The sequence below is a fragment of the Psammomys obesus genome, unplaced genomic scaffold (assembly GCF_907164565.1).
Source record: "Psammomys obesus unplaced genomic scaffold, mPsaObe1.curated_primary_1811, whole genome shotgun sequence".
Classification (NCBI taxonomy): Eukaryota; Metazoa; Chordata; class Mammalia; order Rodentia; family Muridae; genus Psammomys; species Psammomys obesus.
The window spans coordinates 32,464,304-32,490,589 of NW_026585644.1; the positions used below are offsets into that span (position 1 = coordinate 32,464,304).

The 26,286-nt window shown below is 40.1% G+C and overlaps 1 protein-coding gene across 9 annotated transcripts in view; it reads left to right on the forward strand.

Annotated features, from left to right (window-relative positions):
• Ncoa1 (nuclear receptor coactivator 1) overlaps positions 1–26,286 on the forward strand; it is a 228,032-nt gene that overhangs the window by 190,497 nt on the left and 11,249 nt on the right. For all 9 annotated transcript variants that reach the window (XM_055626162.1, XM_055626146.1, XM_055626187.1 and 6 more), the window contains 7 exons: positions 4,886–5,003; positions 6,705–6,873; positions 7,071–7,385; positions 10,627–10,728; positions 13,713–14,115; positions 20,073–20,247; positions 24,266–24,446. In XM_055626162.1, the coding sequence (XP_055482137.1) occupies positions 4,886–5,003; positions 6,705–6,873; positions 7,071–7,385; positions 10,627–10,728; positions 13,713–14,115; positions 20,073–20,247; positions 24,266–24,446 (1,463 nt within the window). The remainder of the gene's footprint in view (positions 1–4,885; positions 5,004–6,704; positions 6,874–7,070; positions 7,386–10,626; positions 10,729–13,712; positions 14,116–20,072; positions 20,248–24,265; positions 24,447–26,286) is intronic.

Here is a 26,286-nt window from a genome sequence, read left to right on the forward strand (position 1 = left end):
CAGAGACGGGAGGTTCCTGGGGCCAAATCAGCAACCTCTGAGTTCAGCATGAGACCCTGTGAGCCTTTGGGTAGATTTCTGATTATAAGGGAGGCTCCTCTTGCTTTCTCTGTCAGGTCATGGCCTTGGTGATGTGTCTGCTGTAACCTGTAGCAAAGCCTTACTCCAGCTCAAAGTGAAATGAGTACACACAGTGGGTAACTGGGGCCTCAGCTAAAGGAATCTCTGTAATATGCCTGCTCCGTTGTCTTCCCTGAACAGGGCAGAAAGTTCTATTAGTCTAACTTCTATGGCATCCAGGTTAATAAATAGCGATTAGCTAGTCTCATTGAAAGGTCAACCACATATAACCAAATCAAGTTAAAGTTCACTGGCCACATCCTAGTAATACTTCTGCATTCAAAGAAGTTTTCCACTTTGTGATGAAGAGGAAAGAAGCGACAAACATGACTCTAAAAGCACAGTGAAACAAAAATGTTTGCTGTCATCTAAATTTTAATCTGTGAGGAATCAGCTGGGTGTTTACCCTCGCTGATTCAGACAGTTTACCCTGGCCGAAGCATAGACGTGGTCCCCTCCTCTCCAGTGTGGGAGTAAAGCTTTAAATGCCGAATGGTGCAGGAACCTTTCAAATCCAGCGAGCTGTGCGGGGGTTTCTCTCCCTTCGTAGTGAAACTAAGCCTAGGAATGCCGTGTTTATTATTTTCAATGGGATCTTTAAAAGAGCAACGTGCCATACTGTCCGTGGGTGTTAATGCTTTCGGTAGGGTCAGAGGTTTCCCCAGATCTTAGGCTTGTAAGAAAGGTTTGCAGTATTCAAATAAATAAGGGGGTAAGGTAGAGAGTGCATACATGTAATGATAAATGGGCATGTATCTCAGCTGGCAGAGTGCCTGTCTAGCAGGCACAGTGTCCTGGGTTCTGTCTCTAGCAGCACTGATCATGGTGGTACATGTTTATAATCCCACGGAGGTAGAAGCAGGAGGGTCAGATGTACAAGGTAAAGACAGAAGGTCCACCTTGATCTTGATAGCAAGTGCCTTTACTATCTTGCCACCCCAATATCACTTCTTTTATTGAAAATTAAAATCAAGTTTACTTATGAAGAACCATTTTAAAGGACTTGCAGACTGGTTACATTCCCTTAACATATACATTCCTTGGTGGTTATTTTTTAACTCCTGTTAACTTGTAGAACATTAAAAACATAACTATAAAGTAAGAAGTTTCAAGTGGAATAGTTTTTAGTACTTAAGATTCATTTCACTTTTTTGCTTTGGAGGTTACACATAGTTTGGGCTTTAAAATTTTGTTTTAGTAATTAGGACAGTCACATACTTATAAATGCAAAACAATATTAACAAAACTTTGTAATGCCTACATGACATGCACAGACATCTCTCATCTGTGTGTGTACACTCTTAAGCATACACACACACACACACACACACACACACACACACACACACAACAGGAAGATCACCAGTTAAAAGCCAGCCTGAGCTACATATTGAAAAAAGCATCATACTATGTACATTGACCCTTTTCCTTGGGTGGCATGCTGTTCATAATTTGCACTTTCTTGTATCTGTATGAGGATTAGAGTTTCTTAGAGTTGACTGGTGATTAATATCTTTTACATTTCAAAGCTATAATGAGTAACCTTATATAGAGATGGGTATTATTTATGAGTGTATATCTGAAGTATAAATTCTAAATATAAATGTCTGGATCAAAGGAAGAATACATAGGTAGTACTAAATGATCTTTCTCACAAATTATTCCACCCATGTTCCTCTTTCTGTATATCTTTCTCAGTACTTTGAATTATGTATTTTCTCGTCTATGTAAATACAATGGATTTTTGTTTTCACAGTGTAATTTCAAATTGTATTTCTTTTACTCTCAGTTAAGTTGGCCATTTTCAGTGATTTTATGTGATCTCTTCAGTTTCTTGACCATTTTTCTACTTGATTATTGGGCTCTTCTAATTTCTGGAAGCTTTTATTTACTAAAGAAATCATCCTGTTGTCTACTTAGTGTTTAAAAGACAACATGGCAACTCTAACTGCCATGCACAGTTACTGCCAGATGTAGATGTAACACAAACTAAGCCAGTCGTTTCCTTTTCAACAGCTGAGGAAGATTAACTGTGAATGTGAGAATTGGAAGTTGTTGGATCAGCCACTGGAGGTAGTAACTCGGCAAAAAGCCACCTCCTGAAAGGCGATGCCTTCTCCTTGCTATGTGGAAAGTTTTCAAATTATTTAATAACCTTTTTTTTTTTTTTTTGATTCATTGTAGCTAATGGAGATACAGAGTTTCTCTTTGGCTAGATTTGATGAAATGTAATATTGAGCTGATGGTGGAGTCATGCCTGGATGACTTGAGCCCAGGAGTCATGAACAGTGTAACAAACCATCATCTGAAAGAACAGCATATGTATATGTAAATGCTTTCTAGGGGCTCCTTTTTAACTCTGCTTTAGCTGCCTCTCTCCAAAAATAACCTTTTTCCTATTTTACACACACACACAGAACATGCACTCATTCGTGTTTGTGGTGAGAAAAGAAGCATGACTAAAAATAGGGATCACCCTACCCCATGAAACAGAGAAAGTTTGTGTATTTCCTGGCTTCTAATGAATAACTCAGATTTTCTATAAAAAGGAAGTTTTTGAAAGAAGTATAAGAACTGAAGTGGCCCTGGGTAAGACTAACTTTTTTTTTTTTAATCATGCAACCCATATAAACAAAACTATTAAGTGAATCAGAGTGGTTTTGGTTGTAGGTTTTATTGTTGTTTGGTTTTATTATGTTTGCCTAGACATCAGACTCAACACATGAATCTTATTCTCTTTGTTTCTTCTTGGGTTTTACTTTTGTTTAATTTGAGATAAGGCAGGCTGGCCTCCAACTCTAGAACTCCCTTCCTTAGCTTCTCAATACTAAGATTATAGGCGTATGCCACCATGTCTAGCTATGTTTTAAAGATATTTTATTTAACTTATTCTCTTAGCATTTTCCATAAAGACTAGCAAAAGAAGATAGCGTGTCCTAACATTGTGTTAAGTAAACTATCTTACAGCAGTGCTTGGCAATGATAGTACACAGCCATGTGCATTTTCTCAAAACAAAGTGTGATTTAACTTTTTCTAGGCTATATTTATTAGAGGTAGAGGAGAGCAGAAAGGCAGTCTTAGGAAAACTGTGGCCGCCTTCCTGATTTAGACAGTGGTAGAAGGCGGTGATGGCTTTCTCGTCATTGTTTTCTCTTTCAAGATCCTACAGAACTTGATGTCCATTAAAAGTTGTAGTCGCCTGTGTTTAAATAAAGTAAATGTCAAGCTGCACAGTTGGCTCAGTGGTTAAGAGCACTTGTTGCTCTTCTAAAAGACCCAGGCTCGATTCCTAGCACCTACATGTCAGCTCACAACCCTAAGTAACTCTAGTTCTAGACGATATGGCATCCTTGTCAGGCCTCCAATGGCACCAGGCACATAGTCTAACATCTTATCTTAGTCACTATTCTATGCTGTGCAGAACACCATGACTGAGGCAAATCTTATAGAAGAAAGCATTTAATTTACAGCTGTAGAAGGTGAGATTGGGACCGTCCTGGCAGGAAGCAGTCGTGGCACTGGAGCACTAGCTGAGAGCTGTACATTCTACTATGTATGCAATAGGCAGAGAAAGAAGCAGGAGGAGGGGGCGAAGCAGGGGACCGACCGTTTTGAAACCTTCTCTAACAATACCTCCCCTCCTAGCCCTTCCCAAACAGTTCTACTAACATAGAAGCCTATGTGGGCCATTCTTGCTCAAACCATCCCCTAGGACATAATGCAGATATGCAGACAAAACACTCATATACGTAAAAATAAGTCATTTTTAAAAACTCATCATTAGGCTGGAGAAGTGGCTCAATAGATAGAGAGCTCACTGTGCAAACAAGAGGATATGGTCATGTATATCGGGTGTGTCTGTGAGCCCAGATCTGGGACCAGGAAGAGAAGAAGAGAATCCCAGAAGGTTGTGGGACAGCCAGTCTAGCAAATTCAGTGAGTACTATCTTAAAAAAAAAAAATGAGGTGGTTAAGATCATAGGCTGTTCCCACAGGTGTGATTCCCAGCACCCACGTGACAGCTCACAGATGTCTGTAACTCCTGGCTAGAGCACTGCTGAGTTTAGTTCCCAGCACCCACGTGGTGGCTCACAATCATCTCTAACCCCAGTTCCATAGGATCTGATGCCCTCTTCTGGCCTCTTCAGGCACTAAATACGTGGTACACAGAAATACTTGCAGGCAAAACATCCGTACTCATAAAATCATTTTTTAAGCTACTATAGATAATCTTTCTAAAATGCATGTATTGTGCTCTTCCATTCCAAAATGTAATCCAGCCTGTTTTTCATCTGTGTCATAAGCGTGAGTTGGCTGCTGTTATATGTCTGTCCTCTCAGAGCTCTGCCTACTTGCTGAATAGCCTCAAGCTACAGTGCCTTTCAGTGTCTCCTCTTGCCTTTGGTAGATGTATTTTGTCTTTTGATTGTTGCACTCATTTCATGGTGCAGGCTGAAAAAAGCAGCTAACCAAAATGATGTTATCTTTCAAACAAGAAACTCCTGACCAAGTCCTTGATTTGCCTATAGTGACATCAGCCTGTGTAGAGGAAACAGCAGATTCTGTTTTGATGCAGACACCTTTTCTCACTCTCTCATTTGCTTTTTATTATATGTGGACAATGTGCAAAGTTTCTGAAAACGGTCCCTTTATATCATAAGAATAATATTTTATAGGGAAATTCCACTTTCCCATATACTGTGATACTTCTGAAATGCTACCTTGTCCTCCTTTGTGACAAGTGTATTTTTTCTCTTCACTCAGGATTGCCTGAACTAGAATTAGAAGCAATCGATAACCAGTTTGGACAACCAGGATCAGGTGATCAGATTCCATGGGCAAATAATAGTGTGACGGCGATAAATCAGAATAAGCCAGAAGAGTAAGTAAGAGACTTCGTATTTTATACACTGTCAGATATCAGCTTCTAAACCGGGAACTACTCTCCCCAAACTGGATTCCAGTCTGCACTAGCATTTTTGAGCTATGAATTGACATGAATGTTTAATTAAATGAGGGCATGGGAGGACACAGTCAAGCAGCTCAAGCAGATGCATTTACCATCTGACCCCAAGGCAGGAACACTTTGTCATCACCACAAGACTGATACGGTATGCAAGTCTCAGTTTGCATTTCATCTCTTGCATTTCTTTGACTTCTATGTATTTCATGGATAAACTGGCCTTACAATACCAATTATGTTGTCCCCAAACTTTTACCTGTGGTTTATTTTGTCTATCATTTGTCTTTGGAGCAAGAATATGTAGGGAAAGAAAATATATCTGCTCAGTGTTCCTTTCTCATTGGAGTTAAATTTCTTAATTTACACAGGCATCTGCATTTCACCACAGAGACTACATCTCATATCTTGCAATCAAAGGAAAAATAAATGTATTTAGAACATTTTCTGAACTGTTTTCCCTTTTCTTTTCCCGGAAGAATAACTCTTTGCATATTACTCATGTAATAATAATTTTTATTTTCTATATATGTAATTTTGGTACATCAGTTAATGTCAGTTTGGGTTACACTACATGTTGTCTTCATGAATCAATGAGAAATTTGGGTTTGGGGGGGTTGGCTGTTAGTTTCTTTTGTATATAATAGTCACTTTATATTATCAAGATAATTTATTCATCTTTGAAAGCATAAAATAAATGTGCTGTTTTGATTATGATTCGGTCATAGTAATTAATGGTACCCATACAATAAATAAAAAAAGAATATCTAAAGGTCTGGCAAGATGGCTCACTGGGTAAAGTGCTGCTACATAAGCATGAAAACCCGAATTTGAATCCCAAAACCCACACGAAAGAAAAAAAGAAAGGAGAAAGGGGGGAGAAAAGAAGGGAAGGAGGGAGGAAGGAAGGAAAGGAGAGACAGAAAGAAGAGAAAGAAAGAGAGAGGAAGGAAGGGAGGGAAGGTAGAGAGGGAGGGAGGGAAGGAAAGGAGAGATGAAGAAATCTAGGCATAGCTTTGCCTGTAATCCTAGTGCTGAGGAAGCAGAGGTGGGAGGCTACCTCAGGCTTGCTGGCTAGCCAGTCTAGCCAAGGTCCAGGTTCAGTGAGATACTCTGTCTCAGAAAAATACGATGAAGTGATGGTTGTGGAAGATACCCAGTGTCACCCTGTGACCCACACGCGCGCACACACACAAGTAAATCTGAAAAACATAATTCCAGCTGTGGGAGGCAGAGATGACAGGCACTCAGACACTTACTGGCCAACCAGTCTAGCTAACTGAGGAGCTCCAGATTCAGTGAGAGACCGTCTAAAGAAAGTAAAGGGAAGGGCTATAGAGGAGGGCATATCTAGGGCATCTAACACCAACCTCTGGCTTCCGCATGTGCACATATGGGAGTGTACACCCGTGCCCACACTTACACACATGCACATACATCCAAAAGCATGTTCTTTGGATCTCTGTACACTAATTATAGAGCATTTCATTGCACTGGAAGTCATTGCCAACATCGTAACACAACTTTCTAAAACCAGATCTGTGCCTATATGTGTGTATGTGTATGTGTTTGCATTCTTCAGGTTGAATCACTTTCCCCTGCCTTTCTCATCTTCTCCCTTAGCCAATGTATTAGCTCACAGTTAGATGAGCTCCTCTGTCCACCAACAACAGTAGAAGGAAGAAACGATGAGAAGGCCCTTCTGGAACAACTCGTGTCCTTCCTCAGTGGCAAAGATGAAACGGAGCTGGCTGAGCTAGACAGAGCGCTGGGGATCGACAAGCTTGTCCAGGTGCTTGTTCAGGCCTTGCCTGAGTGACCAGCATGATTTTTATGGCAGTAGTTCCTTGTGAAGAGCATGAATGCAGAATGAATGTGTTCTGAGACTTTCTGGAGATAACTTGCTCCCACATGCAGACTTACATAGACACACATCTTATTTGTTGCCAGAACTTTGTTTATAAACTATTTTGGCTTCTTTCCTAACAGGGAGGTGGATTAGATGTATTATCTGAGAGGTTTCCACCACAGCAAGCAACACCACCTTTGATGATGGAAGAAAGGCCCACCCTCTATCCCCAGCCATACTCGTCTCCTTCTCCTACCACCAGCCTCCCTGGCCCTTTCCAAGGCATGGTCAGACAGAAGCCATCAATGGGTACTATGCCAGTTCAAGTCACACCTCCACGAGGTACCTTTTCACCCAGCATGGGCATGCAGCCCCGCCAGACTCTAAACAGACCTCCAGCCGCACCCAACCAGCTTCGGCTTCAGCTGCAACAGCGGCTCCAGGGCCAGCAGCAGGTGAGTGCTGTCCTCTGCAGTTCATTTGTCCCCAAGGTTTGTGCCAGAGTATTCTGAGACAGCCCAGTCACTACAGTGAAAGTGTCCAGATCACTTCCAGATCTTAGTGCAAGACTCCAAAAGCCATCTTGTGTCTGCTACGATGGGAGTAAGAGACCCTTTTATTAAAGAATGCTGACTGTAGCAAAGTACTTTGAAACCTACAGCTTAAAAACAATAGTTTTTGTGTTTTTAAGATACAAACAAGTTTTAGATTAGATATCATGTAATTACTAAATTGATAAAGAGAACTGTAACCGTTTATAAAGTAGAATAAGAGATAAGATTTGGAATAGAATAAGATTTGGATTGTTGAGACCAAATAAAGTTCATCCTATTTAAATTTGCTGAGTTTGAAATCTAGTGATATTATGAATGACAGAAAGGATATACATTGGAGGGCCTGGGATGTGTGCATGATTTAAACCTCTGTGTGACAGGAAATGAATCGGTGTCGTGCTATAAATATTTAAGATTGTATCAGCAACACACAGGGAGGTGATCATCAAAGACCACAGAGGCAGATGGTATAAAATGCCGTCCCTGAGACTCATGACTGGGGCTGTACTTGCTTGTTATTATTTTTCAACTGTACTTGTATATTTCCTTGAGTTTCTAGAAAAGCATTTGAAGAAATTGTTTAGAGCTGTACTAATTCAGGAAGGAAAATAAATAAGAAGATGCATCAGAAAGCTAGGACAGTGGTAGAAGGCATTTTCAGAATGTTCAAGGCCCTGTCTTCAGCCCACACATCCTAGAAAAGGACGGGCAGTGTGGCCAAGGGGCTATAAGAATAACCAATTCAGAATGCAGAAATAGTCAGGTAATTCCTCTACCTCATAAAGAAACAGATGGAGCAACTGAGAGGATTAAAGCTTTCAGCACAACGCCTGGCTTATTGTAGCATTTAATGAGTACTAGCTTTGTAAAATTATATTCAGCGAGTACAACAAACAATGTAAATGTATTTCTATCTATAAATAGAGGGTGGTGGTGAAAGAGAGGACAAGGAGAGATGAAATGAAAGAATCTAAATGCTAGGATAAAATAAAACATAGAGGAAGGAAAATGTCATGTTCCTAAGGAACTAGTGCAGATAGAGGACTTCTTGTTGGACTTGCTGGTTCCTTGGTTGTTGTTGTGGAAGTGGTATTCTCTGCATGTTTGTGGTTTCTGTTTTTGTTTTGTTAGCTTTCGACAAAATCCATATTGCTACTCCTGCTATCCTCAAACTCGGAACTCTCCCACCTCAACCTACCAAGAACTGAGACTCCAGGTGGTGCATCATCACACCTGACCTGCTGTTCGCTCTCAGAAAGGACCTAAGCATAGTAATGCTGAGCATCTTAGTTAGACACACTTGGGGTGCACTCTTTTTTTTTAAAGATTTATTTATTTGTTATGTAGATGAGTGCTCTATCCAAATATACACCTGCATGCCATAAGAGGGTATCAGATTCCAGTATAGATGGTTGTGAGCCACCATGTGGTTGCTGGGAATTGAACTCAGGACCTCTAGGAAGAGGAGACAGTGCTCTTAACTGCTGAGCCATCTCTCCAGCCCTGAGGTGCACTCTTAAGTACTGTAAATAAATACAAAAAGTAAATCATGCAAGGAACTTAAGTAGTCAAAACTCACTGTCTGCCTGAAACATTGACTCACACTGCAAGCAGTATGTTCTGGGTGCTAAGTCAGAAGAGTAGAGAGATGCTATGTACTCAATTTACAAGCTGAAGTTAAGGATATGCAACAGGAAGTTAAAGGTTCAGTAAGCAAGGCCCCACAAGGAATGAAGTCAGGTTCCTGAGTTAGTAAAATTGTTTCATATTCAGGTCAGGAAAAAAAGCAGGATTTGCTTCCAGTTGTCCTAGAAGTAGCAGAGGGCTGCTGAGCAGAGTATCTGCAAAGATTACACATGAGATGCCACAGAGCGGAATGCCGCAGCTCTGCTGCCTTTACATATCCTGAATGCTTGTTCAAAGTGGGAAGCACTTGCCAACTCAAATAGGCTTTCTCCTTACATATAGTTCAATAAAACATACGTGTGGTCATCCATTTGTATAGCTTATAAGTTATAAACTATTATATGAACATCAAGTAGCATAGAACTGAATTTCATGACATATACCTATATTCCCCACTGCTCAGGAATCCAGTGCAGGAGGATCATTGGCACCCAACCGTTTGAAATCAGTCTGGGTAACATAGTGAGACCTCAGTATAGCAAAATAATGTAGTATTAATTTCATTGTTACTGTTACTAAATTATATTGAGAAATTTAAAAAAAAAATTTAATTTATAGATTATTTACAATAAAATCTTCCAGGAGTACCTTAGTGTTATAAGGTAAAGTAAAGGAATGCCTTGCCCTGTGACACCAGCCTGATCTAGCCTGAACTTCCAAACCAGTGTCCTATGGATTATTCTGAGAAATAAATATTGATAGCTATACAACTAACAAAAATATGTGTGATGGACAAATTGCAATGTATCCCTTCTTGGAGATGCACAATGTGCTTTGGCAATTAAAGGCATATAAAATCACCGCAGTAAGTAAACGTCTCACCTTATGTGACCTTCCTCTCCAGTACTTCCTACAGCACAGCGTGCTGTTTTCCTGGCACATCTAAGAATGTTCTGCAGAATGGTGTTCTTTAGAACACCAGTTTGGGAGGTGTGAGGCTAAAGTGATTACTTCTTTGAGTTAAATAAATAATACATTTTCTCAGAGCATTTTATGTCTCTTATGTAATCCCCTCTGGGTAATGCTATCATGTTGGATTTTCCCCATGTACAGTTAAAGATGCAAGTAAGCAGGCTGCCCAGGGGCCTTGACTTTCCGTTTCTCCTAGACCTGTGCGGGGTTTTCCTCCCTTTGTACCTGCTTTTTGTTCATGATATTATAAGACCTAAAGCTGTTTCTTTTCCTCTAATACAAGTTACCTGAAGTGACTGTTCACATGCTTTCAGAAGCACACCAATGTTGTGTCTGTGTATATGCAACCTTTAAATGTTCTGAAAGCAACACTCATCTGTTAGACAGTGGGAGTCTCTAGCCATTTTGGCAAATAGAATGGGAGTTATTGCTAGACCTACACTACTAAAACTTTTCAGTAATCAGAAAAGTTTGTGTTACTTTATAGTGCCATGCTATGTTTGCCTGTAGAAGTGTGACCCTTCCTTGTCTCCGTTTTCCCTAGCTGATGCATCAAAACCGACAAGCTATCTTAAACCAGTTTGCAGCAACTACTCCTGTTGGCATGAACATGAGGTCAGGCATGCAGCAGCAGATCACACCTCAGGTAAAGCAGGAGCCGGGCATCGGTAGACCGTGTCCAGCTCAGGCAGTGCTTCTTAGTGTTGACTTGAGTGTTACTGGAAAGCCTGGAGCTGAGCCTAAATGTTGTTCAGAGTACAACATTGCCTCTAGAGTGAGGTAGTACCCTGCTTGTGATGCTCTTTCTTGTACTTCACCCAAAGCCCAAGATTCTTTTCATTTTACTGTTTTTGTTATTGTTTCATGATACTGATGATCAAGTAGAAAATTGTGCACCCTGGTCAGCCTAAACAACAACATTTTCTAAGGTGTTTTTTTTTTTTTTTATTTTAAAGATCCTTTTTTATAAACCTAGAGTCATAGAATTTTACACTTAAAAATAACTATGGGGAGGCAGAGGCAGGCTGGTCTCTATAAGAGTGAGGCCAGCCTGTTTACAAAAGTGGTCCAGGACAGCCAGGGCTACTCAAGAGAAACCCTGTTTTGAAAAACACAAACAAATTTTAAAATAATAATAATAATAATAACTGGATGGGGGCCAATGAAATGGCACAGAAAGTAAAGACACTTCCCTCACAGCCTGACAACTAAGTTTTCCAGAAGGAAAAATCAACTCCACAAAGTTTTCTTCTGAACCCTCCATATGCAGTATGGCATATGTGCACAATAATACAATAAACATTTTTAAAAGAACAGGATGGATCCAGGTGTGGTAACCCCAGCAATTAGGAAGCTGAAACAAAAGGATTCCAAGTATAAGACCAGTCAGGGATACGTGGCAAAACTGTACTACACCCCAACCCTCCAAAACCAACAGACCTGAATGGCCCTCTGAACAGGATCTATATATTCACTTCCATATATATTTTAATATTTTACTTCAGCAACTTAAGTTTTCTTAAGCCAAGTTGATAGAAATATTTGAGAGATAAGAATTATCAAGAAGAATCATAATCATACAAAACTCTTTATGGGGCCAGAGAAATGGCTTAGCAGATAAAAGCACCTTGCTGTTCTTTCAAACCCTCGTTTGATTCCCAGCGTTTAGGCCAGGTGTCTCAAAACCATCTCTTAACTCCAGTTCCAGGGGACCTGATACCTCTGGCCTCCACAAGTACCTGTACTCATGTGCACATAACCATGTGAAGCTATACACACCTGTACATAGTTAAAAACAATAAGGGTATGGAGGTAGAGAGATGGTTCAGTGGTTAAGAGTACTGGCTGATCTTCCAGAGGTCCTGAGTTCAATTCCCAGAACCCACAAGGTGCCTCGCAACTGTCTGATCTATAATGGGATCCAATGCCCTCTTCTGGCATGCAGTTGAACATGCATGCAAAGCACACCCATATACATAAAATACATAACTAAATAAACTTTCTTTTTACAAAAGCAATAAGAGGCTATTGAAGTGGCTTTGTGGTTAAGAGCACTGGCTGCTCTTCCAGAGGACCCAGGGTCAGTTCCCAGCACCCACATGGCAGCTCACAATTGGCTATAACTCCAGTACCAGGGGAATGTGACACCCTCTTCTTGCCTCCGTGGTCACTACTTGCATATGGTATACAGACATACATGAAGGCAGAACACTCACAAACATAAAATAAAGATAAAGAATCTTTAAAAATAAAATAAATCTTGAAAATCTCTTCATGAACTGGACCTTGATAAACTTGGGACAAATATAGGAAGCTACCACTAATCAAAGGGCTAATGTTGGTGAGGACATTTTTAAAAAAACAAGTATGAACCTTTTCATGAGTCCAAATTTGAGTTTCTTGGTCTTTTGAGTTGCAAACCTCAGTGTTAGATCCCACATAGAATCCGATAATTAGGTTGTAAGGAAACAAAACCCCACTTTAGCAATTCACATGATCTCTGCCAGAGAACCATATTTCAGTTTTCTCCAAAGTGGACGATACTAGTTGGCAGATTTTATTTTAAGGGAGCTATATATATATGCTTCATTCAGACCCTCATCCTGAAATGACAGCTTTTGAAGAAAGCTTTATTGATATGCCATGTTGCTTTTCATGTGAAAACTGAAATGTGATTTCAGCCTAATTTCACCACCTCTTTCCTCATCTATAATTGTGTTGCTATTAAGCCACTTATGATAATGCCTAGAGTATTATTGTACTGCATAATGATATAAAATAGCTGTTTCCATTTACTTCTGCTGATGATCTTATTTATAGTTAATTATTTTCTTTTTAAATGATAATTTGTTAGGCATTGAACCTCCCAATTTGTAGTTTTCCCTTTTTAATGGCCTTTATAAGTTTTCCTAAGCATAAAGGTAATACCTATTTATCATAGATAATTTGAGAAATACATGAAATAAAAATGAAGAAAATCAGCATCACTTTTAATCATACTTTATTCATTTAAACAGTGTGCAGCACAGTAAGGAAGGGAGAAGACTGCCTCTCTGTAGAGAAACAGACGTGCATTAGCAATGGAAGTCTAACTACATTAGAAGGACCTCATCAAGCCCACTTTAAGTTTTCTTATATAGTTCTTCTTGACATTGATTTTTGAATTTGTGTTTAAACAGCTAATAGATACTATCTTAGCATTTGTTTAGCTACTTTGTGCCCTATAAAATATACTCAGGGGCTGGAGAGCTGGCTCAGCAGTTAAGAGCACACTTGCAGAGGACCCAGGTTTAGTTCCCAGCTGCCACATGGCGGCTCACAACCACCTGTAACTCCAGTTCCAGGTGATCTGACACCCTTTTCTGACCATAGCAGGCTCCTTCATGCATGTGGTACACACGCATTTATGTAAATAAATAAATATTTTAAAAAATAGAATATTCTTGATTTATTTTCCCCCTATGATTTTACTTAAGGAATCCTCCATTTTCGTTTCCCTTGTAGCATGATGGTTGCTACATTTTATTTTGCACCAAGATAACAGGCTTTATCCTATAAGCATCCCAGAATAGGTAGGTGATTATAATAAGTAATCATTTTATTAAGTAAGATATTTTTCCTTCTTTGTAGCCACCCCTGAACGCTCAGATGTTGGCACAGCGCCAGCGGGAGTTGTACAGTCAGCAGCATCGACAGAGGCAAATTATACAGCAGCAAAGAGCCATGCTCATGAGGCACCAAAGCTTCGGGAACAACATCCCCCCTTCATCTGGACTCCCAGTTCAAATGGGGAACCCCCGTCTTCCTCAGGGTGCTCCACAGCAGTTCCCCTACCCACCAAACTATGGTACAAACCCAGGAACCCCGCCTGCTTCTACCAGCCCTTTCTCTCAACTGGCAGCAAATCCTGAGGCGTCCTTGGCCACCCGAGGCAGCATGGTGAACAGAGGCATGGCAGGAAACATGGGAGGACAGTTTGGCACTGGCATCAATCCTCAGATGCAGCAGAATGTCTTCCAGTACCCGGGATCAGGTACGCAGTGCGCATGTTACTCTTCTAGCATAATGTAGATGCCATCCTGCTTTGCATGGTTCCTGGTTTCGGGCATGTGCCGATGAGGAAAGATGTCAGTGGTGGACTCAGGAGGCCAGCCCCGGATACCACTGAAGGGCTGAGTGCTTCAAGGCTTTTCTCAGCTTGGTTGCTGAGGTTATGAATAAGGGGATTTTTGATGATTTCTGACTCAAAAACTTTTAACATTTTATTTACAAAACAGATTCATTTATTTTTCTCTCCTGAATCCCTATGAAATCTACTTAAATGAAGCCCTTTCAGGTAGCAGGTTGCAGTGCATTAAGTCAAAGTCATTGGATGATTTTACATTAATAGTTTATAAAAGGATAATCAACATTTACAAAGCAGCTCAGACCTCTTATTGATGATATCACTTTTTTGCTAAATAAGTTATGACTTCCTCCATAGTGAATATTCTGATTTATAGAAGTTTTGGGGTTTTTTTTAATCTTTTGTTTTTACTGTTTTCCACTCTCTTTATCCTAGATAATAATCCTTTTTATTTTTTTTTTATCACTTTGAGATTCTTAAAGGCAGTGATAATAATATATGCTTGATTAATCTATCATGTTTTAATCATATTTATGCAAAATTAATAACCAATTCCTGAAAAAAAAAACCCTTGATTATATAAATGAACTAAACATGGATTTTAAAGCCTAGAAATGAATCCCATGAAAAGGCAGCTGGCGGATATGGGCAGGCCATGTGCCCCAGCATTGGTACTCTATCTAGTACCTACATTTTTCTTTCTTCCAGGCCAGCTTTTGTAATTAACCAGAAAAAAAAAAAAAAAACAAGAACAACAACAACAAATTCTTTTACAAAAAGTAGTTTTTCTTTGTAAAGTCAACATTCACAATACAAGCAAAACCCAGAAGGTGGGTGCTACAAGGAGGGTAGCTTTCTCAGTTCACAAACTGAGATGAATGGCCAAGTTCTCAGCTCCAGTGAGCTGCTGCTACAAATACTGTAAATTTGTTACTTTCCATTGAATAGCAGTGTTTCCTGATGCAAGTTTTTCATTTCTGCTCTCTAGATTATAAAAGCGTCCCAGCGTGAAGCAGTCAGCTCACAAAGCTTTGAAACCAAGTCTGAAGTTGGTGTTAATCCAAGTTCCAGGAAAGCTCAGCCTTTTTCAGATCCCTCAAGAAAAGAAAGACAGGAGTAAAGGATAACAGGAAACAGCAGGAGGAGGACAGGGCAAAAGAGCAAGGGAGGAAGAGGGTGCTGGGATGAAAGGCAAAAAAAAAGTTATTGTATGTTAAGGAAGCACAAATATAAGGGCTTTTCACCTGTGTTAGTTTTATGCTTCTATATCTGTTGCCAGTAAAGCTGACACACTGAGACCAGAGCTACAACCCTGCCTGCCTCGAATTCCTTGTCAGTGGCTTCTTTCTGCTGGACTCTGGTTAAATAATGATGTCAGTGTAGGTCAGTCAGCTGTAAGCAATGTCCCATGCTAGGAGAAGCTGAAGACATGTGAAATGGCAGAGAGTTGAAGGGGTTCTGTTCCTTCCATTCAGTTTTGCTTTTAACTTGAAAGATATTTTTAAAATTACTCTTTTAAAATTATTTTAAAACTGGGGACAGACCTAGAGAGATAGCCCAGTGGTTAAGAGCACTGGCTGCTCTTCTGGATGACCCAGGTTTGGTTCCCAGCACCTATGCTGGCTTATAAACACCAGTTCCAGGGGATCCAGTGCCCTCTTCTGGACCCCACTGGCACCAGGAACACACATCATATATATACATGCATGCAGGCAAACACTCATACACTCATAAACATAAAAAAAAAATCTTTTTAAATACTTTAGGTAATAAAATAAAATTAAAAGGCCAACACTAAAACAACAAAAACAAAGGCAAACATTCTAAAAAATACACACTGAGTAGAAACATCAACAAGCATGATAATGGGGGCTGAGGATTTAGCGCAGTTGGTAATAGGATATTTGAGGCGCTAGTATTATATAAACCATGCATGGTGGTACATACCTGTAGTCATAGAACTTGGGAACTGGAAGCAAGACCAGAAGGTCAAGGTCATCCTGAGCCACCTGTCCCTTACAAAGGCAGTCTGGGATACATTAGAGAGAGAGAATATTGTAATGTGTTTGGTTTTCCTATTTCCTCATCTTAAGTCTATAAATTATTATCCAGAACAGTATATCTTTTCTCCTCCAAGAGATACCTTTTCTCTCAAATTATTTCATCACATAGAAAGTCAACAATACAGCAAACACAAATATTTTAAGACTACAAGCAAAAAAATGTAAATGTGGAATTCATAAAAGTGAAAATTATGTCAAAACCAAAAATGTAACCTCAAGAATCATAAATGAAAGAAAGTTTCTCCATATAATCTAAGTTATTTATCAGAGTGTAAGTTACATATAGAAGAAACATACATATAGATAAAAAAAATACATAGCTTTATTTATATGTTTTTAAATAGGTTAGCATTAAGTGAAAGAAATTTGGAAACAACACAAATTATAGCTTTCATAGAAAACTTAAAGTATTTTTTAAATTATAGTCTGTAAAAAAAACAAAGTGAATAAATTAAGTACATCTCTGGACAGATTAATCACACAAAAAGATAGAAAAGCTGTTATCAGTGACAGATCACAGCAGTGTATCCCGTACAGGGATTTGCAGTTGTTTTTGCAGAGACATCAGAACACTGCGGCGTGCTGTGCTGCCGTATAGTGAGACAGGAAAGCAGCAGGTCCCATTGCGCGTGAGAGGGCTGAACATTCACTACGTGAGAGGAGGACCTGGGTTCAGCTTTCAGGACCCACGTGGCAGCTCCGGGAGATCTGACATTCTCTTCCACCCTCATGGTGCATATACATGCTTGTAGATACTCACATAAACACATAAAATAAAAGTGTTTTTTAAGAATATACATGACTTTCTGGGGAATACATAAAAGAATTATACTAAATTATCAACTGCTTATTCTTTTCTTCTAGACGTTTATAACTTTATCTGTCTTTAAAAGCCTTCAGCTTTGAGATACAATTTCTTAGGGAAAAAGGAAATAGTACTAGCATAACAAAAACATGAAAAGAAACACTTCTGCTTTAGCCTAAGATAGAGTGACAGTGGCCATATTTATTCTTCCACATGAAAGAAACAGTATCAGACAAAGAACAGGAAACATCAGTTGTAGGGATTGGCAGACAGTGCTACAGATCAGAGTCTAGCATGAGAGGCTGGGAAAGCCGGGACAGTGGTCTAGAGGGCCCAGTGTGAGAAGACAGCTCTCCAGAGGAAGCTGGGGATCCACTCAGACAGGGGGTCCTGCCTCAGGCCTCAGCCTGCATGCATGCATGAGCCCACAACGCAGGGCCAGAGCAGTAACCTGGAGACTAGCAGGAATAGTATTCTGAGTTCACGTGGGGCCACTTGCTCTTCTAACCAGCCTGGAAAACCTCATCATTCATGGGTATCAAGCATAATATTGCTTTGCCTCAGTAGTGGGGTAATATAAGTCTCAACCCAAATCTTGTTCTTGATTTCTCTAGGTACAAGACCCTAAACAGCTAAAGTTTCCATATAACCTAAACAAAGTCCAGATAATAATAAGCTCAGAGATACTTAAGAAATACTTGTCTTTAAAAAAACAAAATACAGCTCTTAAAAAGGTAAAATTCAGAGAATCTGAAGTTTGGCTTTTAAAACCAGCAGGCAGGCAAAAACACAGGAAATGTAGCTTGTAATGGTGAGAAAATTAGCCGATCAAATCCAACCCAGACTATTTGAGAAGACAAAGGGGACAAAAGGGAATAATGAAGAGGTGAATATAATCAAAGTATACGACATGTCTATGTAAAATGTCATGGTCAAACCTATCGTTTATATAATTCATACACACTAATAAAAACTACACTGATGGTAGAGTAAGATAGGAACTTTAAAGTAGTATTCAAATATAGGGACTTTAAGGAATTAGAACCTATGAATGTATTCTGTGTGTTCAGTAAGTTAGAAGGGAGCTTGAGCATGTTAAATGGAAGTAGAAATCAAACAGAGAAGAGCGTAGGTAAAAACTACAATAGATGTGCCGAGCAGCTGATTAAAAATTACAGAAGAGAGCAACAGTGGAGACTGAAATAGCAAGATGAAAGCAGGGGAAGTAGGGCAGGCCTTAACCCCAACACTTGAGAGGCAGAAACAGGTAGATCTCAGTGAGTTCAAGGCCAGCCTGGCCTACTTGTTTAGTTCCAGGACAGATCCAGGACTACATAGAGAGGCCTTGTCTCAATAACCCAAGGGTGATAAGGGCTGGAAAGATGGCTCAGTAGTTAAGAGCACCTGGCTATTCTTCCTGAGGACCCAGGTTTGATTCCTAGCACCCAGGAATGTCTGTATCTCTAGTTCCTGGGATCCAACGCCCTCTTCTGGCCTCCATGAGCATTGCATACATGTGGTACACAGACATTGAAGCAAAACATCCATGCACATAAAAAGAATAAATAAAATTCTCAGAATGTTTTTTTTAATCAGAATAAAAAAAGAATCCTGATAATTCATTTGAAATTGATCCTGTAATTCATTGAAATCCAAAATTTCAACATGTTTTTTTTTTTAGCAAAATTGACAAATTATACATTATAATTCTAATGTATATGGAAACTTAAAGGACCTAGAGTAACCAAGACAGTTTTGTATAGAAAAGATAAAATTAGATAACTACCTAACTTCAAAGATTACACACATACCCTTCCACATAGTGGTATATTTGTATGTATGTATGTATATATGTATATCAAAATGAGAAGTCTGTAAATAAACTTTTTATATCAGTTGCTTTTTAACATAGTTATATTGATGTCTGTTAATAAGCATGTTTCTAAACTTGAAAAGAAATGAACACTGAGCTGACAGATGCTACCAAAATGATTGAATCCCAAAAGTGCTATGCTAAGTGAAAGAAGCAGACACAAACGACCAGATATGATTTATATTATGATATCACTGTGAAGTCTGCAGACTTAGATCCACTGGAAAAATGTTTGCCTAGCATGCATGGGCCCTGGGTTTCATCCCCAGCTGTCATAGTGGCATACACTCTTATAATCTCTGCAATTCAGGAGGTAAAAACAAGAAGGTCAGAAGTTCAGCGTCATTTGGACTTTGTAACAAGTTCAAGGCCAGCCTGGAATTCTTCAGACCTTTTCTCAAAAACAAACGCAAAACAATTTTCTATGGAGACACAGTGCAGACCTGTGTTTGTGTGAGAACAGGGATTGTCCATTACAAGCAGACATAGGGGCTCAGGTGTGAGACAGACGCCTCAGCCACGTTGTGATAATGGTTGCACAACTCTGCACGTTCACTGAGGGAATTGAGCTGTATGGACACCATGGGTGACTTTCATGTCTATAAATAAAGCTTTTTTTGAAGAGGGGGCAGGGAAGCAGAGTACACAGAGAAGCCTAGGAAGAAATGGCCAATAACTTTTAAAGCTACACTAACACGATTTTTTGCATTTCATTCTGATGATTTTGCATTTCACAAATAGGTTTTTCTTCTCTAATTATTTTTCCTTTCTCGAGTTATTTTTATCAGACAAGTAATCTATTATGTATGTTCATTCTTTTTGAACTTGGAAATTTTTATTAGCAAAAAAAAAGAAGAAGAACAGAAGAAGATCAAATAGAGTCCTGTTGTAAAAGTCTCTATCTCAGCTACTAAAAGCACTTCTTCCAAACTTCATGCTGGTTTATCTGCTTGTACTAAGATTTCCTGCCATGTTTTAAGAGACCACTTCTCCTTAATTTTGGTCTGTTAAAGAAGACATTTCTAAATAAATTATAGCAGGTGCTTTTTTATTGTTGTTGTTATTTTATGATGTTGATACATTTATACTATATTTACATCCATTAATGTGTGTCAATTTTCAGGACTGGTTCCCCAAGGTGAAGCCAACTTTGCCCCATCTCTAAGCCCTGGGAGCTCCATGGTGCCTATGCCAATCCCTCCTCCTCAGAGCTCTCTGCTTCAACAAACTCCACCCACTTCTGGGTACCAGTCACCAGACATGAAGGCCTGGCAACAAGGAACAATGGGAAACAACAAGTAAGGGGATAGTTTTTCTGTATGAGAATGCCTATGCTCTGTACTCGAAAGAGCAGCCATATGTCCTTAAGGTGATTGTGTTCACAGTCCAGAGAGACCAGTTACTGCCATTTGTGTGGAAGAAGGAACGGAGTTTTGTTATCAGTAAAGGAAAACAGAATTAAGTGCTTAAAGGATCAATTCGTCATTTAGGCAAAGTTGTATGGGTCTAGTGGCCTCTGCCCTTTTTATCCTGGCCCTCACAAACTTGAGGGGTGTGACCCTTGCCCATCAGTAGCAGCTTTTCTAGGACAGATATAGAAGTAGATGCAGTTTTTGCAAAGGGAAATATTTTATTATCTCAGTAGGTACAGAACAAGATTAAACTTGGTATCCATTGATCAAAATAAATTCTCCGTAAACCATGATTGTAAGAAAATCTTTTTATTGAAAATAGAGTAGGTAATTTCTTAAGGCCACACCAATTAAATGCTGGAGTTCATTTGTGCAGAGGGACACACAACCGCCCTCTACTGAGACTGTCTGAAAGCTCTCATATGACACCCACCAATCTTGAGGCTTCTTGAGTCATTCCGCCTCACCTGCCTTTCATGTCTGGGGTTTTAGTGGCCTCAGCTTACCCATTTAGCTTATAAAATTACCTCACTGAAGTTTTTTATTATTTTAATTCTGAATGTTGAACTTTTCACACATCACTTGATTTTATAAGGATTTTAATTTGGTTGTGTCTTGGTTCTGATGACAGGGAAGCCATTTAGTCTGACAACATAATAAGTAAGGCAGTTAAAGTTGAAAACATAAAACCATATTCTCTTAAAGTTCACCGAAAGGTGAGAGAGGAAATCTTTTGTAAGAGAACTGTGTAGCTCTCAGTAAGGACTGTGTGTGAAGTGAATAAGAGTGGAACCATCTCTGAAACATGCCAAAATAATTAAGCTTCTTCATGTGTTCTAATCCCAGCTTCCTGAGTCCACTGCCATCACACCCTTGTAGGCAGCTCCTTTGCCCAGCTCTCTCTCTGCTGTACTCAGACACAGCAATTCTCCAGCGAAACCCTGTGATGACTGCTCCATACTAGGCACCTGTGTATTTCATTTAACTACGACTACGGCTAGCAATAGCTCAGCAGTGGAGTTCGTTCTTAGCACATACAAAGCCGTGAGATGGAGCCCCTAGAAAGAGAAATGAAGGCAGAGAGTGGGATGAAGAAGAAAGGACAGAGAGAAAAGGGTGGAAAGGAAAGGAAGAACAGCAGGGAAAGCCATGCTGACAGGCCTTACTAACTTGTTTCTGTTCCACCTTGCAATTTAATTCCTCAAAAGACTGTGTTCTGTTCACCTCTGCCCATGCCCTGTCGAGCCAGTCAGGCACATCTTTACCACCAAAAATGTTCCTGCCAAGATAGTTAGTGTCCTCTATAATGCCAGGTGCAGTCTTTGTCAGTAGCATTTGACATATTTGCCATTTTTTTTTAAAAGTTCTTTCTTCTTTTGTTTTGGAACCTTTTCCTTACTCTCTTGCTCTTGGTGACTTTCCTCCTACTTTTTAGTCTCTTTTGCTGAAGACCATCATTTGCTAGCGGGTTGTCTTCTTGGCCTCCACGCAAGCCCAGATGGTCCTAAGATGAACCTCATTCTCATAACTACTTGTTCTCTTGGCTGTAACATCCACATCTTAAGGCAAACCTGTAATCTCAGCACTTGGGAAGTGGAAACAGGAGGATTAGGAGTTTAGGGTTGTCTTTCATGATCTAGTAAGTTACAAGGCCAGGCTAAGCTGCATGATACCCTGTTGGAAAAAGAGGGGGGGGGGAGTGTTGAGGCTAGAGGGATGTCTTAGTGAAGTACTTGCCTTGTAAACTCAAGGACCCAAGTGTGAACTCCAGAAACCACATGAAAATGTCAGGCATGGTGACATGAGTTTATAATCCAAGACTAGAGGATCCCTGGAGCTCTCTGACAAGCCATGCTAGTTTAATTGGTGAGCTTCAGGCTTGTGAGAGATCCTGCTCCAAGGGAAATCGATAATAGCCCCTTAGCAGGTGATAGTCCACTCCAGGCTTCACATACACCTATAAAGACATGCACAGTCATTTCTTCATTCACCCCCTCCCTCTCTTTCTACACTTACTGTGGCAGATGTCTGTATGCTTATGCTTATTACTTTCAAGTTTTAATCTCTAACCCACACATCTCCTGAACACCAACCATACTGTATATCCACACTTAGAAGTCTAAAGACATCACAAAGCTGACATGACAAAACTAAACTGGTACTCTTCCTAAAACCTGCCCTGCCTCTACTTTTCTCCATCTTAACACATGACAACTCCATTCTCCTAGTTGTTCAGAAGAAAAACTTTTTGTTTTTCACATCTCACATCAAACAAACCAACAAATTATGTCATTGCCCCCCACTTGCTTACTGCATTTAACACACTGTATGGCCAAATATCATCACTTTGTCCTGTAGCCTCCTGTCTCAGCTATAGCCAGAGAAATGCCCAGACTCCCAAGGCAGGATGTTAGAATCTAACAGTTCCAGCCAATCTGTATGTCCTTGAAGTAGACTGTCTGCATATAACACTCATCTGTGCAGAGAGTTCCAGTGCTTAAAACCCCTGTAAAAACCACCCTTGTCCTTTCTCAGACTTACCTAAACAAGGACCTCTTTACTTGTTACTAACCTTTGCTGTCTGTGGAAACCCTCTGGACCAGTGTCTTCAGTTTTTTCCCTCTTTCCTGTCTTTAAGGGTTGACAAATAGGTAGTGCTGCTTAAGCAAACAGTGATCATCCCCATGAGGGTTCAATGAGAATTAGACTTCAGGTGCCAGTGCGCCTAACTGACCTAGAACAGTAATTAAGGCCAGAGAGGGTTCTGTCTTCTTCCTTTGAAGAAGGCAGAAAAAAGTAAAATGCAATTAACAGCAGGCTGAAGGAACCTGAGCTAATATAGTTCCATGTAGAAATCTGAAAGAAAATTAAGGCCTAAGCTGTCCTCAGTATGACATCCCTGCAGTTCTCGGAACTTCCTCACATGTTAACGTGCAGAGCTTTGCATCCCCACAGGGATGACTAGCGTGCTGACTGACAAATGAATCTCTCTGAGGCGAGATGTTCTCGTTAGAAAGCGAACATAGATTAATAGACGTATTTAGTCCCTTAAGTTGTGGGAACACTGCCTAACAAGCATACACACTGTGCAGACATTAAAGGTTCATAGATGCATTATTGACCGTTTCTGAGGCATATAATTTTCAGTGTTTCACAATTAACTTGGGGAGGAAATTGCTACTTTTTTTCAGCCGTGATGAATAGATTTTTTTCTTGGCTTGTCAGTTTTAGTATGATTTCCTTAATGGACTGAAGCTATAAATGTCACAATGTCCTACTTACCACTTGAAAGCTAACAAGGAATAAATAAGTAACAATGGGGGAAATTGCTTTGGGAATCAGTTTCACCAGAAATAACAATTGAGTAATAATCAAAATATTAGGTATTTTTAGATATTATAAAAGACAAACTTCACATCATTTTCTTTTAGAAGTATACATTTATGTCATTGAGAATTTTCAGGGTTCAAATATAAAGCTCCAATTTGAATTTACTTGGAATTTATTCCAAATTATTTTAACTACTAAAACAAACTTATTTTACATTTGAGATCTTTGGAATAGTAACAGTCTAAAACCTGACCATGAAGAAGGAAGGGAGTCAGTAAAAAAGTCCTCTGTAAAACATAGCTGCCCTTATATGTTGCTTCCTGGAAAAGATGTGAAATTTATGTATGTTCACTCCTGAAGAGGGAACTTGACTTGATACATTGCCATTATTAAGCCCATTGAGCAGAAAGAATTCAGAATGTACTTACCTGCTCTAACATAAGATACAGCCTTACATGTATTAAAAATGCAAAATATTTTATTTGGATTGCTGTCTAATGAGAAACAGAATCTAGCCCCCTTAACCCCATGTTCATGAGCAGTGCATGTGATGTGGATTGTTTTGAGTTAACAGCGTGTTCAGTCAGGCTGTGCCAAGCCAGCCTGCACCTGCGCAGCCAGCGTTCAACAACATGAGCATCACCGTGTCCATGGCGGGTGGAAGCGCAAATGTCCAGAGCATGAGTCCGATGATGGGCCAGATGCAGATGAGCTCTCTGCAGATGCCAGGGATGAACACTGTGTGCTCTGATCAGGTAAGCGGCATATGGCAGACTCACCACACACACCCTGGCACAGCGCACTACCCAAGGAAAACCAGGTGTGTTGCAATTGCCAGCAAGAACCATGCTTCTTTTTTCCTTCTCAGCATCTGATTATTATCCTTAAAGACAGAATGGGGGCTTGGTGGTTAAGAGCATTGGCTGCTCTTCCAGAGGATCAGGGCTGAATTCTTAGCACCCATGTGGGGGCTCACAACTATCTGTAACTCTAGTTGCAAGGAATCTGACACCCTCTCCAAGCCTCTGCAAGTATGTGGTTCAGATATACATAGAAGCAAAACACTCACAAGAGTAAAAAGGACATAAGAGTAAAAAGGACACTCTTTTACTCTTTACACATAAGAGTAAAAAGGACAGAATGGACCAGACAATGTCTCAGTAGGTAAAGGTGCTTGTTAGCCAGGCCTGACTAGCCGAGTTCAGTCCCTGGGACTCCCTAGGACCCACATGGTAGAAGGAGAGAAACAACTCCTGCAAATTGTCCTCTCACACACTCAAACTTAGATGCACTTTAGAAGTTAGATTTTAGTCTCACAGAATTCTGGTACTTTCACTTATTGTAAAGTGACATACACACTGATTTAGAACACACCTGTATGTTCTGAATACATTTTCTTTTCTTTAAATGCAACATTTTTATTAATTTCTTGAGAATTTAATGTCTTTTGACTATATTCACCCTCCACCTCCCCACCCCTCCCAACTGTGCAATTCTCCCTTTCTTAAATAATTCACTAAGCCCAATTGGTGCTGACCACATACTCCCAGATGTGGTGCCATCTAGTGGAGTTTGGTCCACCTACCACAGGCCACACCCTTAAAAAACCATCTCTCCCTTCCCCACAGGGCATCAGCTACCTCAGGGCTCCAGTTAGAGGAAGGGGCTTCTGAGCCACCCCCTCCCATGCTGGAATGTTGACTGCCTTGGTCTTGGGCAGGTAACCACAGCTGCTTTGGTTCAGGAGTACAGCAGCCCTGTCCTGTACAGGAGACACGGATTTGCTGCAGTGCCACCCCCCAGCTCTGGCTCTTACAGTCTTTCCACTTCTTCTGAGCCTTGAGGCCAAAAAGGACAGCACTGCACTGACACTTACTCTAAACATATTTTCTTTATTTCCCTCCTTTCAACAAGCATTTACTCAGTACTTGTTAAACAAAGATAGCTTCATGGGACATACATACTAAGATGCCAAGTAGACACAAGGGCAGGGATTCCATCAAATAACATGACAGACCATCTACATACGAAGTGAACTTCCAGAACTGTGTGGTTCACGCCTGTAATCCCAGTGCTCAAGAGGCAGAAGTTGATGGATCTCTGTGAGTTTGATATCAGCCTGGTTTACATAGCAAGTTCCCTGGAGCCTTGTCAAAGGGGGGGGGGTGTAAACTCCCATAGGACTATTTATATATGTCAGATTAAACCATTATTTATAGTTTACTAAAAGTGTTTAAAAGGAAAGGGGCCTGGGTCTGGTCAGGAAAAATCGTTGTAAATAAGTTGCCTAAAAAAAGTCTGAAGCCAGCCTATGTATGTAGGGATACCCTGGTCAGAGGAGGAGAATGAATATTGAAAAGCCAAATGTGGTGATATACACTCATAATCCCAGGACTCAGGAGGCTGAGGCAGGAAGATTGCTATGAGCCCAAGGCCAGCCTGGTCTATATAGTGCGTGCCAGGCTGACTAGGGCTACACAAGAAAGACCCTGTCTCGGAAAGAAAAAGAAAAGAAGAAGAAGAAGGAGAAGAAGAAGAAGAAGAAGAAGAAGAAGAAGAAGAAGAAGAAGAAGAAGAAGAAGAAGAAGAAGAAGA